General features: G+C 31.1%; 1 protein-coding gene across 2 annotated transcripts in view; it reads right to left on the bottom strand.

Moving 5' to 3' along the window:
• Positions 1-428: 428 nt before the first annotated feature.
• Positions 429-12,255, bottom strand: part of LOC111716156 (uncharacterized) — a 14,037-nt gene continuing 2,210 nt past the window's right edge. For both annotated transcript variants that reach the window (XM_023491585.1, XM_023491586.1), the window contains exons 2-7: positions 10,599-10,979; positions 9,464-9,574; positions 7,055-7,173; positions 2,738-2,864; positions 1,052-1,185; positions 429-793 (exon numbers count right to left, since the gene is read on the bottom strand). In XM_023491585.1, the coding sequence (XP_023347353.1) occupies positions 694-793; positions 1,052-1,185; positions 2,738-2,864; positions 7,055-7,173; positions 9,464-9,574 (591 nt within the window). In that variant the 5' untranslated portion in view covers positions 10,599-10,979 and the 3' untranslated portion in view covers positions 429-693. The remainder of the gene's footprint in view (positions 794-1,051; positions 1,186-2,737; positions 2,865-7,054; positions 7,174-9,463; positions 9,575-10,598; positions 10,980-12,255) is intronic.

Below are 12,255 nucleotides of genomic sequence, written 5' to 3'. Positions count from 1 at the left end.
CTGACGTGCAAATTACTTTAGTTTAACGTGTTTCATGTAATTATAATAAATTATGTGTAAACATCTATTAAAGTAAAAATATTACCACATCTACATCTTATTTAAAACAAGTTTACATTTTATGGTGAAATTAATACACTCTGAGGTGGGTTTTCCTTACAATATGATTCTGTAAGGCTGTAGATTATTTTTTTTTTGGAAATTAAATCACATATCTATTCACTTTAATAAAGGCCGCAACAAAACATTACGTTTTGCGCTATTTGTTCATTAGAATAACGAAATTTTTGTAGATTTACTCTCCTTTAAAGAGAGACATTGAAGTTGCTTCTAACCGTCACTTAAAGGGGCACATCACACATCTTTTAAAATTCTTTAAGGAGACAGATTGAAATAAATTCAGTTCTGTCACGGTAGCATTCTTTGTCACTTCAAATTGTAGTACACTTCGTAACATGTGCTTCAAGCCGTACATTTAGTGCTATGTACACTGTACATTAAAAGTAGTACACTTAGTGTTATTTACAGTACAGCGATTCAGCATTAGACTTAGTGTTATTTACAGTACAACTCCACCAGTACACTAAGTGTTATGTACAGTTCCAGCAGAACAGCTGTTTACAGCACATCTCTAGAAGTACTTTAAGTAGGCGAGTATTTATAGACCCCCGAGACCCCTAAGGGTCGGTCCGGTCAGGTGACCTCGGTCATACTTTCCGGGAATGAGTCCATCCTCTCGATCTTGTCGTGGAGGCTGAAATGATTCAAGGACCTTATCTCCTCCTTCTCAAACCTAATACAGAGATTATGTAGAAATATATATTAGTGTCCGGCATTACCGGAAACACTGTAAAAACTTTAAAAACTTTAAAAACATTTTGAAAAAAAAATCCAATTTTGAAGAAACCAAAAAAGTTTTTTTTTAGGGTTTCCATAATTTAACTTACTACGATGATGCTCAACCCACTGGTAAAGGTATCATCAAAACCAAATAATGAAAAGTGCTATAATGTCGTCTTCCTATTCCAAAGTATGATGAGTCCCACTGTACCTGATGCTGTCCCTCTCCCCCCTGTAGGGATCCCGTAGACCATTATCCACCAGTTTATATCCTCCAGATTCATTGTCACGATGCTTTGCACAGTCACCATTAGGAGCTTTCTTTAGGATTAACTGCTTCTCATTCTTAAATAATTCAGGATTACGGAGCTTTTTTTAGAATTAACTGCTTTTCATTCTTTAATAATTCAAGATTACGGAGCTTTTTTTAGAATTAACTGCTTCTCAATCTTAAATAATTCAGGATAAAGGAGTTTCTTTTGAATTAACTGCTCATCATTCTTTAATAATTCAGGATTAAGGAGTTTCTTTTAAATTAACTGCTCATCATTCTCTAATAATTGAGGATTAAGGAGCTTTCTTTATAATTAACTGCTCATCATTCTTTAATAATTCAGTATTAAGGAGCTTTCTTTCGGATTAACTGCTTCTCATTCTTAAATAATTCAAGATTAAAGAGCTTTCTTTAGAATTAACTGCTTCTTATTCTTGAATAGTTCAGGATTTAAGAGTTTTCTTTATTAACTGCTTCTCATTCTTAAATAATTCAAGATTAAAGAGCTTTCTTTAGGAATTACTGCTTCTCATTCTTAAATAATTCAGGATTAAGGAGCTTTCTTTATAAATTACTGCTTCTCATTCTTAAATAATTCAGGATTAAGGAGCCTTCTTTAGAATTAACTGCTTCTCATTCTTAAATAATTCAAGATTAAGGAGTTTCTTTACAATTAACTGCTTCTCAATCTCAAATAATTCAGGATTAAAGAGCTTTCTTTAGTATTAACTGCTTCTCATTCTTAAATAATTCAAGATTAAAGAGCTTTCTTTAGAATTAACTGCTTCTTATTCTTGAATAATTCAGGATTAAAGAGCTTTCTTTATTATTAACTGCTTCTCATTCTTAAATAATTCAGGATTAAGGAGCTTTCTTTATAAATTACTGCTTCTCATTCTTAAATAATTCAGAATTAAGGAGCCTTCTTTAGAATTAACTGCTTCTCATTCTTAAATAATTCAAGATTAAGGAGTTTCTTTACAACTAACTGCTTCTCAATCTCAAATAATTCAGGATTAAAGAGCTTTCTTTATTATTAACTGCTTCTAATTCTTAAATAATTCAGGATTAAGGAGCTTTCTTTATGAATTACTGCTTCTCATTCTTAAATAATTCAGGATTAAGGAACTTTCTTTAGAATTAACTGCTTCTCATTCTTAAATAATTCAGGATTAAGGAGCTTTCTTTAGGAATTACTGCTTCTCATTCTTAAATAATTCAGGATTAAAGAGCTTTCTGTAGGGTTAACTGCTTCTCATACTGAAATAATTTAAGACTAAGGAGCTTTCTCTAGAAATAACTACTTTTTATACTAAAATAACTTAAGATTAAAAATCTTTCTTAAGGGTTAACTGTTTTTTAAACTGAAATACCTCAATACTAAAAAGCTTTATTCAGAATGAAATGCTTTTAAGAGCTTTCTTAAGAATTAAATGCTCTTAATAATAAAAAAGAATCAAGATTTTTAGAAAAGGTTTCTTCTTTTGTTCTCTTTGTTCATTAAAAATCATTAAAAGTAGATAATTTAAAATATTGGAAAAAGTTTCATCGACTCCACTCAAAACAATTGTAATTTTTTATATTTTTTCCTTAAACATTTTCTAATCCTTTCTTAAACCTTACCTGTTTTTTCTCCAATGTATTAGGTCTACTGGGTGGCTGTGAGATGGGGGGCATCAAAACAAGAATTCGTTTAACTTGTTTCTGTATTCGTGTCAACCCTTGCTTTATTGTTACCAGCACTAACAGCCTAAATATATTAATAGGGATAGGAGCTTATTTATAGAGTGGTATGTCTATCAAGAAGATATCCAATTGTGGGTTCTGTATTAAAATTAACTTAAGAACTAAAGCTGCACAGAAACAAGGGCGAAAATTGTTAGAATTAAAAACTTTCCAAGTTAGAAAAAACAATGTCATCCGCATTATTGATTAGCTAAAGGATATAAGAGTACCGTTGTAAATCGGACTCTCATTGCATGGAGGAATCCATAAAAAGGGCAGTTTCTTTAAGAAGCACCACAAATTCTCTGCGCTTTATAAAATATGAAACATCTCACAATGCATATTTTTATTTATGTTCATGAAATGTCAAAAATTGCATAATATGCGAATATATATCTTCTACCCAGGGGGGGGGGGTTGAAGTTAAAATATTGGTGTTTAATTCCTGTACATTGATAGATGAACTGATATATCGGTGAATATTGATTAGGAGTTCAATTAATAACAGCTAAGTGATGTAAAAACGTTATTTTTACACGAGACAGGATCAAATACTGATTAATCAACAAGCAAAGCAATATTTTATCGGATAGGGATTAGGGAGGAGAGGAGTGGGTTCTGTGTTTAATTCCTGTACATTGATAGATGAACTGATATTTCGGTGAATATTGATTAGGAGTTCAATTAATAACAGCTAAGTGATGTAAAAACATTATTTTTACACGAGACAGGATCAAATACTGATTAATCAACAAGCAAAGCAATATTTTATCGGATAGGGATTAGGGAGGAGAGGAGTGGGGTCATCTGATCGATAGGGAGGGTTCACGACGAATTTAGGGGGGTATTTCACCACAGTGTTCCTTGAATGATTTAAATATAAGCTTAATCTGACTAACACAGAAAAATTATTTTTTAAATAAAGGAATTGAGCCTTAGTCACCAACTCAAATATTTAAACCCCTATATTATAAAAACCCGATTATGTAAACCTTTGATATTAATTCAAACTCAGATTATTTGATTTAACAGAATTCATTGTTAGAAATATCTAAGGTCTACAACATTTGTTTCCAAATATAAGGTGATTAGAAAATCAGAGTTTGTGACAAAGACTCAATTCCTTTGGCTTGCTTGTCTGTATCCAATAAACGTAAAAACGGCTGAACCGATCAAGCCCAATGTTTATGTGATAAATAACATGACCCCACAGAGAATGTTTGTGAATCAACATCTAAAAGTTAAAATTGTTAATTTAAAGCATTAAAAATATCGGAATTCAGGTAAAGAGGAGAAAATTCAGAAATCAAATATCAAAATACGTGAAAATAGGATTAAGTCGCAAATATTTATAATAGGAAAAAGGGCACACTTGTACAGAAAAAAATATATATAATACAGAATTTAAAAAACAGAATTCTCGGTATAGTGCATATATTGTGATTTTTTATTTTTTGTTTTAAAAATCAAAAGTTTAATTATAAAAATTGATTTATTTTACTAAGCGTTATAGAAATATAAAAAGCAGTTTCTTTAACCTTTAAAATAATACACATTTAAATTGAAACAATTTATTTTAATGTAATTCCTTTTTCCTTTTTATCATTTTGAAAAATTTACATCTACACAATTTTACAAATTTTAAAAAACCAGCCTGTGTATTTTTACTAATTTTACTAAACTTATTGATTATTCTGGCACTCTGGAACATTTTTGAACGGTATGATGGCTTGTTGTGCAGTAGTAATTGAAAATTTGTATTTTAATTTGTATATTGAAAAAGATAAACAATCCCTTTAAACTCCAACTAATTGTCAACTTAATTAAGTGAAGAGGATTAACACTCCTGGATTACGGATTAAATTTGAAACTTTAATTTGTTTCATTTCAAATTAAACTTTTGATTTCAGAAGAAAATAAAAAAATATTGAATCATCTGAGATTACCTTTTTTATATATCTATTCATAAATGCTTTCATTTTTTCCGTTAACAAACTCTGTAAGTAAATTAGATGTTGTTGATGATCAAACCTTTGTTGTAAAAAAGGAGAGTGATGGAGCGTTAAAAATGTTATTACATTCTAAAAGTAAAATAATACAGTGATCTGCACTTGTATTAATACAATGGTGCAAGAATTGTATTTTGATTTTGTTCCTCTATAGATCGGAACTTTGTGGGGAGTATCCTTAATCCTAAACGACTGATCTCGATATCCATTGCATGCCCTTTAAATTTTGAGGATCAATGATTGATCCCAAACTAGATTTATCCCCGCAGGGTATGACCACCTCGGGATATAGAAGAGGAATATAAGACCTCTAAGGGTCTGCTAATGATGGAGATCAATGCTTAATCCTGAGATTAAAAACACAAATGTTCTGCCTTTTTGTGAAAAAAGAATGAGTGTTCACTTGATAAAGACTTAACAGTTTTTTTCCTTTCTCCAATCAGAAGCGAGTAGAAATTTATCGAGGGGCGTACACAGGAATTTGTCCAGGGGGGTGCTTATTTTGTTTTCTTTTTCCTCTATAGATCGGAACTTTGTGTGGAGTATCCTTAATCCTAAACGAATGATCTCGATATCCAATGCATGCCCTTTAAATTTTGAGGATCAATAATAGATCCCTAAATTAGAGGGTCTGCTTATGATGGAGATCAATCCTGAGTTTAAAAACACAAATGTTCTAACTTCTTGTAAAAAAAGAATGAGTGTTCACTTTATAAAAACAGTTTTTTTCCTTTCTCCAATCAGAAGCGAGTAGCAATTTATCCAGGGGCGTACACAGGAATTTGTTCAGGGGGGTGCTTATTTTGTTTTCTTTCCAGGAGGGGAAGGGGGGGGGCAGCACCCGTCGAGGCCTCAAAGACCCCTGGAAACCATCAATTTTACTGTTCCAGGGGACTGGGCCTCCTAGGTCCTAGCCCCCCCCCCCCGTGTGCGCCTCTGAATTTTTCCAGCCAATCATGACGGGTAATTAATCGTAAAAGAATGTTTGTAATCATAGTTACGGTTTTTTGTAAAAATAAAATTTAGTTTTCAAAAGTTTTTTTTTATCAAAAATAGATATTATTTGCTTTATGAATAATCCTTTTTTTTAGTTCTTAGTCATTTTCAAAGATCAAATAAAATTCTAAAGGAATTGAGTCTTTGCCACTAAATCAGATTTTCTAATCCCAATATCTTTGCAACCTGATGTCGTAAAATCGTTGATATTTAAAACTATGAGTTCTGTTAGATTAAATAGTATAAGTTAGAAATATACAAGCTTTACACCAACAGGCTGCAAAAATAAAGGGATGATAAAATTCGAGTTTGTGGCAAAAAACTTAAATCCTTTCCATATATTTCTAGTCATTATGCTTTAACTCGATATTCAATTTAACCGTTTATTTAGAAATTTAAACCACTAATAAATCGTAACGGTATTAAAATTACAAAAAAATCAATACTTTTTTCTAAAACGAGATAAAATTTCCATTCTTTAAATGGCAAATTAGCATATACTCGATTGTATTTTAAAATCTATATCCGTTTAGCCTTGATTAATCTCTGGGAATTATTTTTTCGTTTTTCTTTAAAGGCATAAATAATTTAATCGGAAATTTATTCCTTTTAGTCCAAAACAAGCCGATTTGGGTTCCATGTTCAAAAAAAAGGTTTTTAGGGAACCGATGTGAATCTATAATCCATTATATAAATCACGTTTTTAATCCCTTTATCAGGTTTCAAATTCAAAAATAAATAGCAATACAAACTTGACAAATTTTTATGTGAAGGATTATTAATTTATTTAATAAGAACTAAAATTGTCAAACGAGAATAATACTGCTTTTTTTTCGTTCATTTCGTTCATTTCCTTAAAAAATCCTCCCAAAAAATATATAAAATCGTTCATTACTTCTCCAAAACAAGGCTTTTGCGAAACTATTTTTGAATAATGTAAATCCTTCCAAAAGATCACAACTCATAATCCCCTTGACTGATTTGCCTCAAATTTTGATTGGGGAACTCGGTAGAATCATTGGAATGTTCTTAGTTGGGTTGGAAAATTTAAAGTTGAGTGGGCTGACTTTTATTGGGAAAATCTTAACTTAAAATGTTAAATCTTAATATTTGAATATTTACTGCTTTTATAGATTATCTTTAAATTCATTAAAAGTTCAAAGATTCTTTATAAAACCATGCCACCTGCATAGATTAAGTTTATACTTACAGTGCTAGGAGGAGGACGACAATACTGATGAGCTGGATTATTTGAAAAGTATAAAGTTCTTCAGAGTTTTCCTCTCCTTCCTCCCCTCCGCTTCGTAGATTAGCTCGCTGTAAAACAACCTAAAAAAAGAATTTATGATTTTATTTTTATTTCATGTTGTTTTTAATCTTCCTTCAATTCCTTCTCTTCCTTCTGTTTCTTCTGTTCTTTCTGTTCCTTCTGTTCCTTCTGTTTCTTCTTTTCTGTCTTTCCTTCTGTCCCTTCTGTTCTTTCTGTTTCTTCTGTTTCTTCTGTTCCTTCTGTTTCTTCTGTTCCTTCTGTTCCTTCTGTTCCTTCTGTTCCTTCTGTTTCTTCTGTTCTTTCTGTTCCGTCTGTTCCTTCTGTTTCTTCTTTTCCGTCTTTCCTTCTGTCCCTTCTGTTCTTTCTGTTCCTTCTGTTCCTTCTTTTCTTTCCTGAACTTCTCTGATCCTTCCTTTTTTCCAACATTGTCTATATAATCGAATATTTCAAATAAAGAAAAGATAAAATGAAGATAGTTCCCGGGGCCTAATGTCTGGTTACTGTCAATTTAGAATTGTATGAAACCATCTTGGGATAAAATATCTTAAATTATTTTGTAAAAAAACCACGAGAAAAATTTCGTACTTACAAAATATTTTTGTAACAACAATGCTGTATGAACACACAAGAAATCGATGGTTTTATTTTTTTATTTTACACTCAGTATTGCACCTAAATTATGCTAAATACACAAGGGAATAAGAATTTAAGTTTATGTTCCGAAGTCCGAAGATCAAGAGAAAAAATTTAAGAAATATTTTGAGAAAACAAAAATATAATTAAACATGTTCTTGCATGAAATGAAACAAATAAAAACAGCATTTCACATTCGTCAATTGATCTCTGTATCAGTAATTTAGGGTATAACATGAAAAAATGACGACATTTTGTGAACGTTAATATCTGAAATGTTTTGATTATTTCGAGATTAATTCTGAAAATATTTGTCTCTGATGCAAACATTTTAAGGTTGCTGTTGAAAATTAGTGATATCTCACCCACGCTCAGACGTACAACGGTTTACAGGACAGTAGTGAATCATATAAACCTTTAAATTTCCTAATTGTTATAAATAAATGGCAAAATTTAAATATCTAAAATTTGGATCAAACTCTCATATTTGTTGATAAACTAAGAACACTCAAACGCATTTTCTTCGAAATTGCGAACAGAATGTTTAAAATATCTCATACAGTTTTACCTCCCTGACTTTCTGTATGTAATATCGAATGAAATGTTCGTTTTTTGGAATGAAATGTTCGTAATTTTGAGTGAAATGGTCGTAAATTTGATTTTACGATCCAAATATCAAAGTTAATATCTTTTAACAGTTTATGGAAAAAGTAAGAAATGATGTACCCTACACTTCAGAATTGATTGATATCAGTTATCATATCAGTTTTAATATCAACACACATATTTAGCTCGAGATAAATATATTAATTTGCAGATTTCTTTAAAAAATACCAAAAGCAGGGGGGTGGGGGGAAGTGAGATAGGGGAATTTATGTAGAAGGGTGTTGGGACTTGAAAATAAAACAAAAGACAAATATTTTAAGAGAGTTTACAATTAATTCGGTTTTTCCCTTAACTATATATTTAAGTTTTTATTTCCATTCTAAAAAAAATTGACAAGCAAATTTCTACAAAACTAGGAACGAAAAAAAATGGCGGAAATAAAAAAATCCTGGAATTTAGTCAGGAAAACAGAAAGTACCAACTACACCAAGATGAGGAGAGATATGATATGGGCAACCAACTACACCAAGATGAGGAGAGATATGATATGGGCAACCAACTACACCAAGATGAGGAGAGATATGATATGGGCAACCAACTACCTGATGTTTAAAAGTCAATTGTGTGTTTTTTATCACAATTTATACAATTTTAGGTGATTATTAATTCATGAAATCTTAACGTCTTACATTGTTTTAGTTATATAAGTTTCCAAATCTTGTAAAGGGGTATTTTGAGTATTAAATTGTTTTAGAAGTAGTTTAAAAGAGCTATCGTCCTAATTCTTAGTGACCCTTATATAGAAACAGCATGTCCGATACACAACTGTACCCTTGAAACCTTAATCCGATTAATAATGAGTGAGATATCGTCGTTTTTCTGGCTTGACAAATGATTAATTCTGTTAATTTTTGTTTTACTTCTGAAGCAAGAAATGCTTAAGTCGTCTTTGCATTGAAAAAACCACGAATGAAAATTTACAGTTTTCAAAACCGCATGGAAATCTGCTATTTACTTTATCAAACAAAGCTTTTACGAGAAACATTTTCCAGATTTATTAAGTCAAGAAAATGATTTTAAAACTGGTGAAAAATTCCATTAAAAATTTACCTCTCCATAGCAGTAGAGAACCTTTCCTTTACCATATCCCTCGCTAGAAGAGCTGGCACACAGGCAGGTTCCCTGGCATACGTGGAACAATCCAGACATATCCAGATTCATCTAGATATAATAATTATAAGAGATTTTGCACTAATAATTTCCCCTATATGAATATATATATGTACGCTATAGCTGAAGTGCCCGGCGTTGACCATGTAATTAAAAAATCTAATTTTGAAAAAATAAGGCATTTTGTGGTTCCCATGGGTTTCATAAAAAAATGTCAGCCAATATATATGAGCAAAGAGCTTTATTATATTAATAAGAGATTCTGCAATATTATTTTCTTCTTTTTTTAATTCTTCTCTTACACCGTTACACGCAAGACATTTATTATAATACTTTAAATGCACACAAAGAAAATCGGAAATCTTATTTGTTTTCAATCATAACTCCGGCTAATGAAAAGAAAAATATGTTTTAAATTCCAAATCTGTAACTGGAGAAATTTTTTTTCGAGGTCAGAAATTCGCCCCAGTTAAGTCCCATAGATTCTCCTTTGACCTTTTTTTAGTTTGGAGTGAATGCGAACTAATTCTACCAGATTTTTGTTGTTGTTATTCTGTGATCTATTTAGATGCTATTAGTATGTTCGTGGAAAAAAATAATAAAAAAGTTAGTTTTAAATAATCCTGTCTTTTATGAACATGGTTATTATATATGCTTCAAAATCAAAGTATGTCTCAAAAAACATCGGATTTGAATACGACTTTTAAACTGACCTCTATTGGCACATATTTTTTTCTTAATTGATTTCAATTAGAGTTAATGGTGGTCAATAAACAAGTTCAGATATAAGAAATATGGACGAAGTATATATGTACTTATATATGTACTTCACACTTCACAATTCTTTATTAAAATTAACTTAATCTTACTCCAGTGATTTAGAAAACGTTTCTGCCATTTTTGTATCTTATCATGCATTTGACGGAGATATGCAAACATTTGTCAAGATTTCATTATGTACATAAAAACAATCTAGAAGCCTAGGGAATAGTTTATTTCTTAAATTCGATTCAATCTGTTGTGTTTTTAATGTGTGCCCCCCCCCCCCCTTCCCAGGCTTAAATTTAAGTATTACCTGATCAGCGATCACACTATATTCTTTTTCACAAGATTTTGACAAACTCTGAATCCAGAGTGAAAACTGTATTTTAACGTTTTTTTCACTTTATTTCCCAGTTTAGTATTTTTTTCCTTTTTTCCCTGCAACATGTCACGTACATTATTCAAACTGGAGAGAGTACAATGTAAAGATCACTTGTTCTGATAAAGTTTGAAAGTGTTTAGGAATCTCTAAAAGTAGAATAACATTCTTGAATACTCATCCCGCACTTTTTCCCAACAAACTTTGCTACAGAAGAGTTTTCTTTTGCAAGTTTCACTAATTGCAGAGTACTTGGGCTAAATTCTTTCAGGCGAGAAACTTCGGTGGGTTATTCAAGCATCCTTCATCTCCATTCTGAAAATAGTTGACATTTTTGATTTAATCAAAGATTTTTATTTATAAGACGTACTGGTTTACATAAATAAAGAGATTAGTTATCGCAAGGATGTAATGCAAGGAAAGTTATTTCAGAAGTGTACGCATCTTTTGTACTGCAGTGTAGACGGATGTTACAGCCTGACATGGGATCCATCTTTCACATAAAAAAATCAATGAAATATTCTGGTCATAGGAAACTATTATGTGAATTATCAAAATTATCAAATTTTATGCTTTTAACCTCCTCGGATACTAAACGAACACTGATGCATCTATTCTTGTTTACAAATTCCACCCAGAGAGAACTGGTTTCAATATGTACGCAGAGTATACACGATCGCTTCCTTGCATTACACCCTTAAGTTATCTTACAGTTAGGTTGCATAAGGAAAGGGGATTTATTGAGGGAACTTACCCCCCCCCCCCCCTCCCTTCCCCTCATCTTTGGAACTTTGGGAATATAATTTAAAAAGAAAACAAAATTAAAGAGCTTTTCTTTTCTGTTTATTGCCAGGTGTACAGCTATCCTACTCATGGATCTACAGTCCTTGGTCCACTAGTGTAACATTTCCTTTTTCTAATTTACTATATAGTCGGACATGTGCATTAATTCAGTAAAGTTTCGATGTGTAAATTACTTTTAGTGTTATTCTATTTTTAATACAGCTTAAATCTATTTTACTGGTTTAACTTCCGAGGGAATTATTTTTCATTTATTTAAAGAGACTTTAGCTCTAGGCTTGCATATTCAAAACTCTGTGTGATCAAGATAGCACGAGTTCTCCATTATCTTCTGTTTAAAAAATATTTATTTTAAGTTGTGGTTTCTCTATAAAGTGACTTGCGCATTTCTGCTTTAGAAGATTTAGATACATTGGAGGATATTGTCTAAATAAAACATTTTCCACGCTAGAAATAAGCAGATATCTTCTACATGATCGATATGATTAATTTTTTCAGGGTACGGTTGTGAATCGGGTATGGCATTCTTTAACTGGAAAGGCCCTTGAAATTGGGACAGTAAAAAATTTAGTTTGTATTTTAACCATTGAAATGTTAAAGTTTTATTTTGATTCTTTACTTTGTTCCAATACATTCATTCAATATATTTATAGGTTCGAAAGAGGCATTTATGTTAAAGTTTTAAAAGATTTCATTTTCAGGGTTATTAGTCAATAAATGAATGTAAACTAGAAAAGCATTGGAAATTGTTTCTTCAAAATGTGTTAGTTAAACATATATAAAGAAGAAA

The sequence above is a fragment of the Eurytemora carolleeae genome, unplaced genomic scaffold, assembly GCF_000591075.1.
Source record: "Eurytemora carolleeae unplaced genomic scaffold, Eaff_2.0 scaffold1985, whole genome shotgun sequence".
Taxonomy (NCBI): Eukaryota; Metazoa; Arthropoda; class Copepoda; order Calanoida; family Temoridae; genus Eurytemora; species Eurytemora carolleeae.
This window is presented reverse-complemented; position numbering and strand designations above follow the sequence as displayed.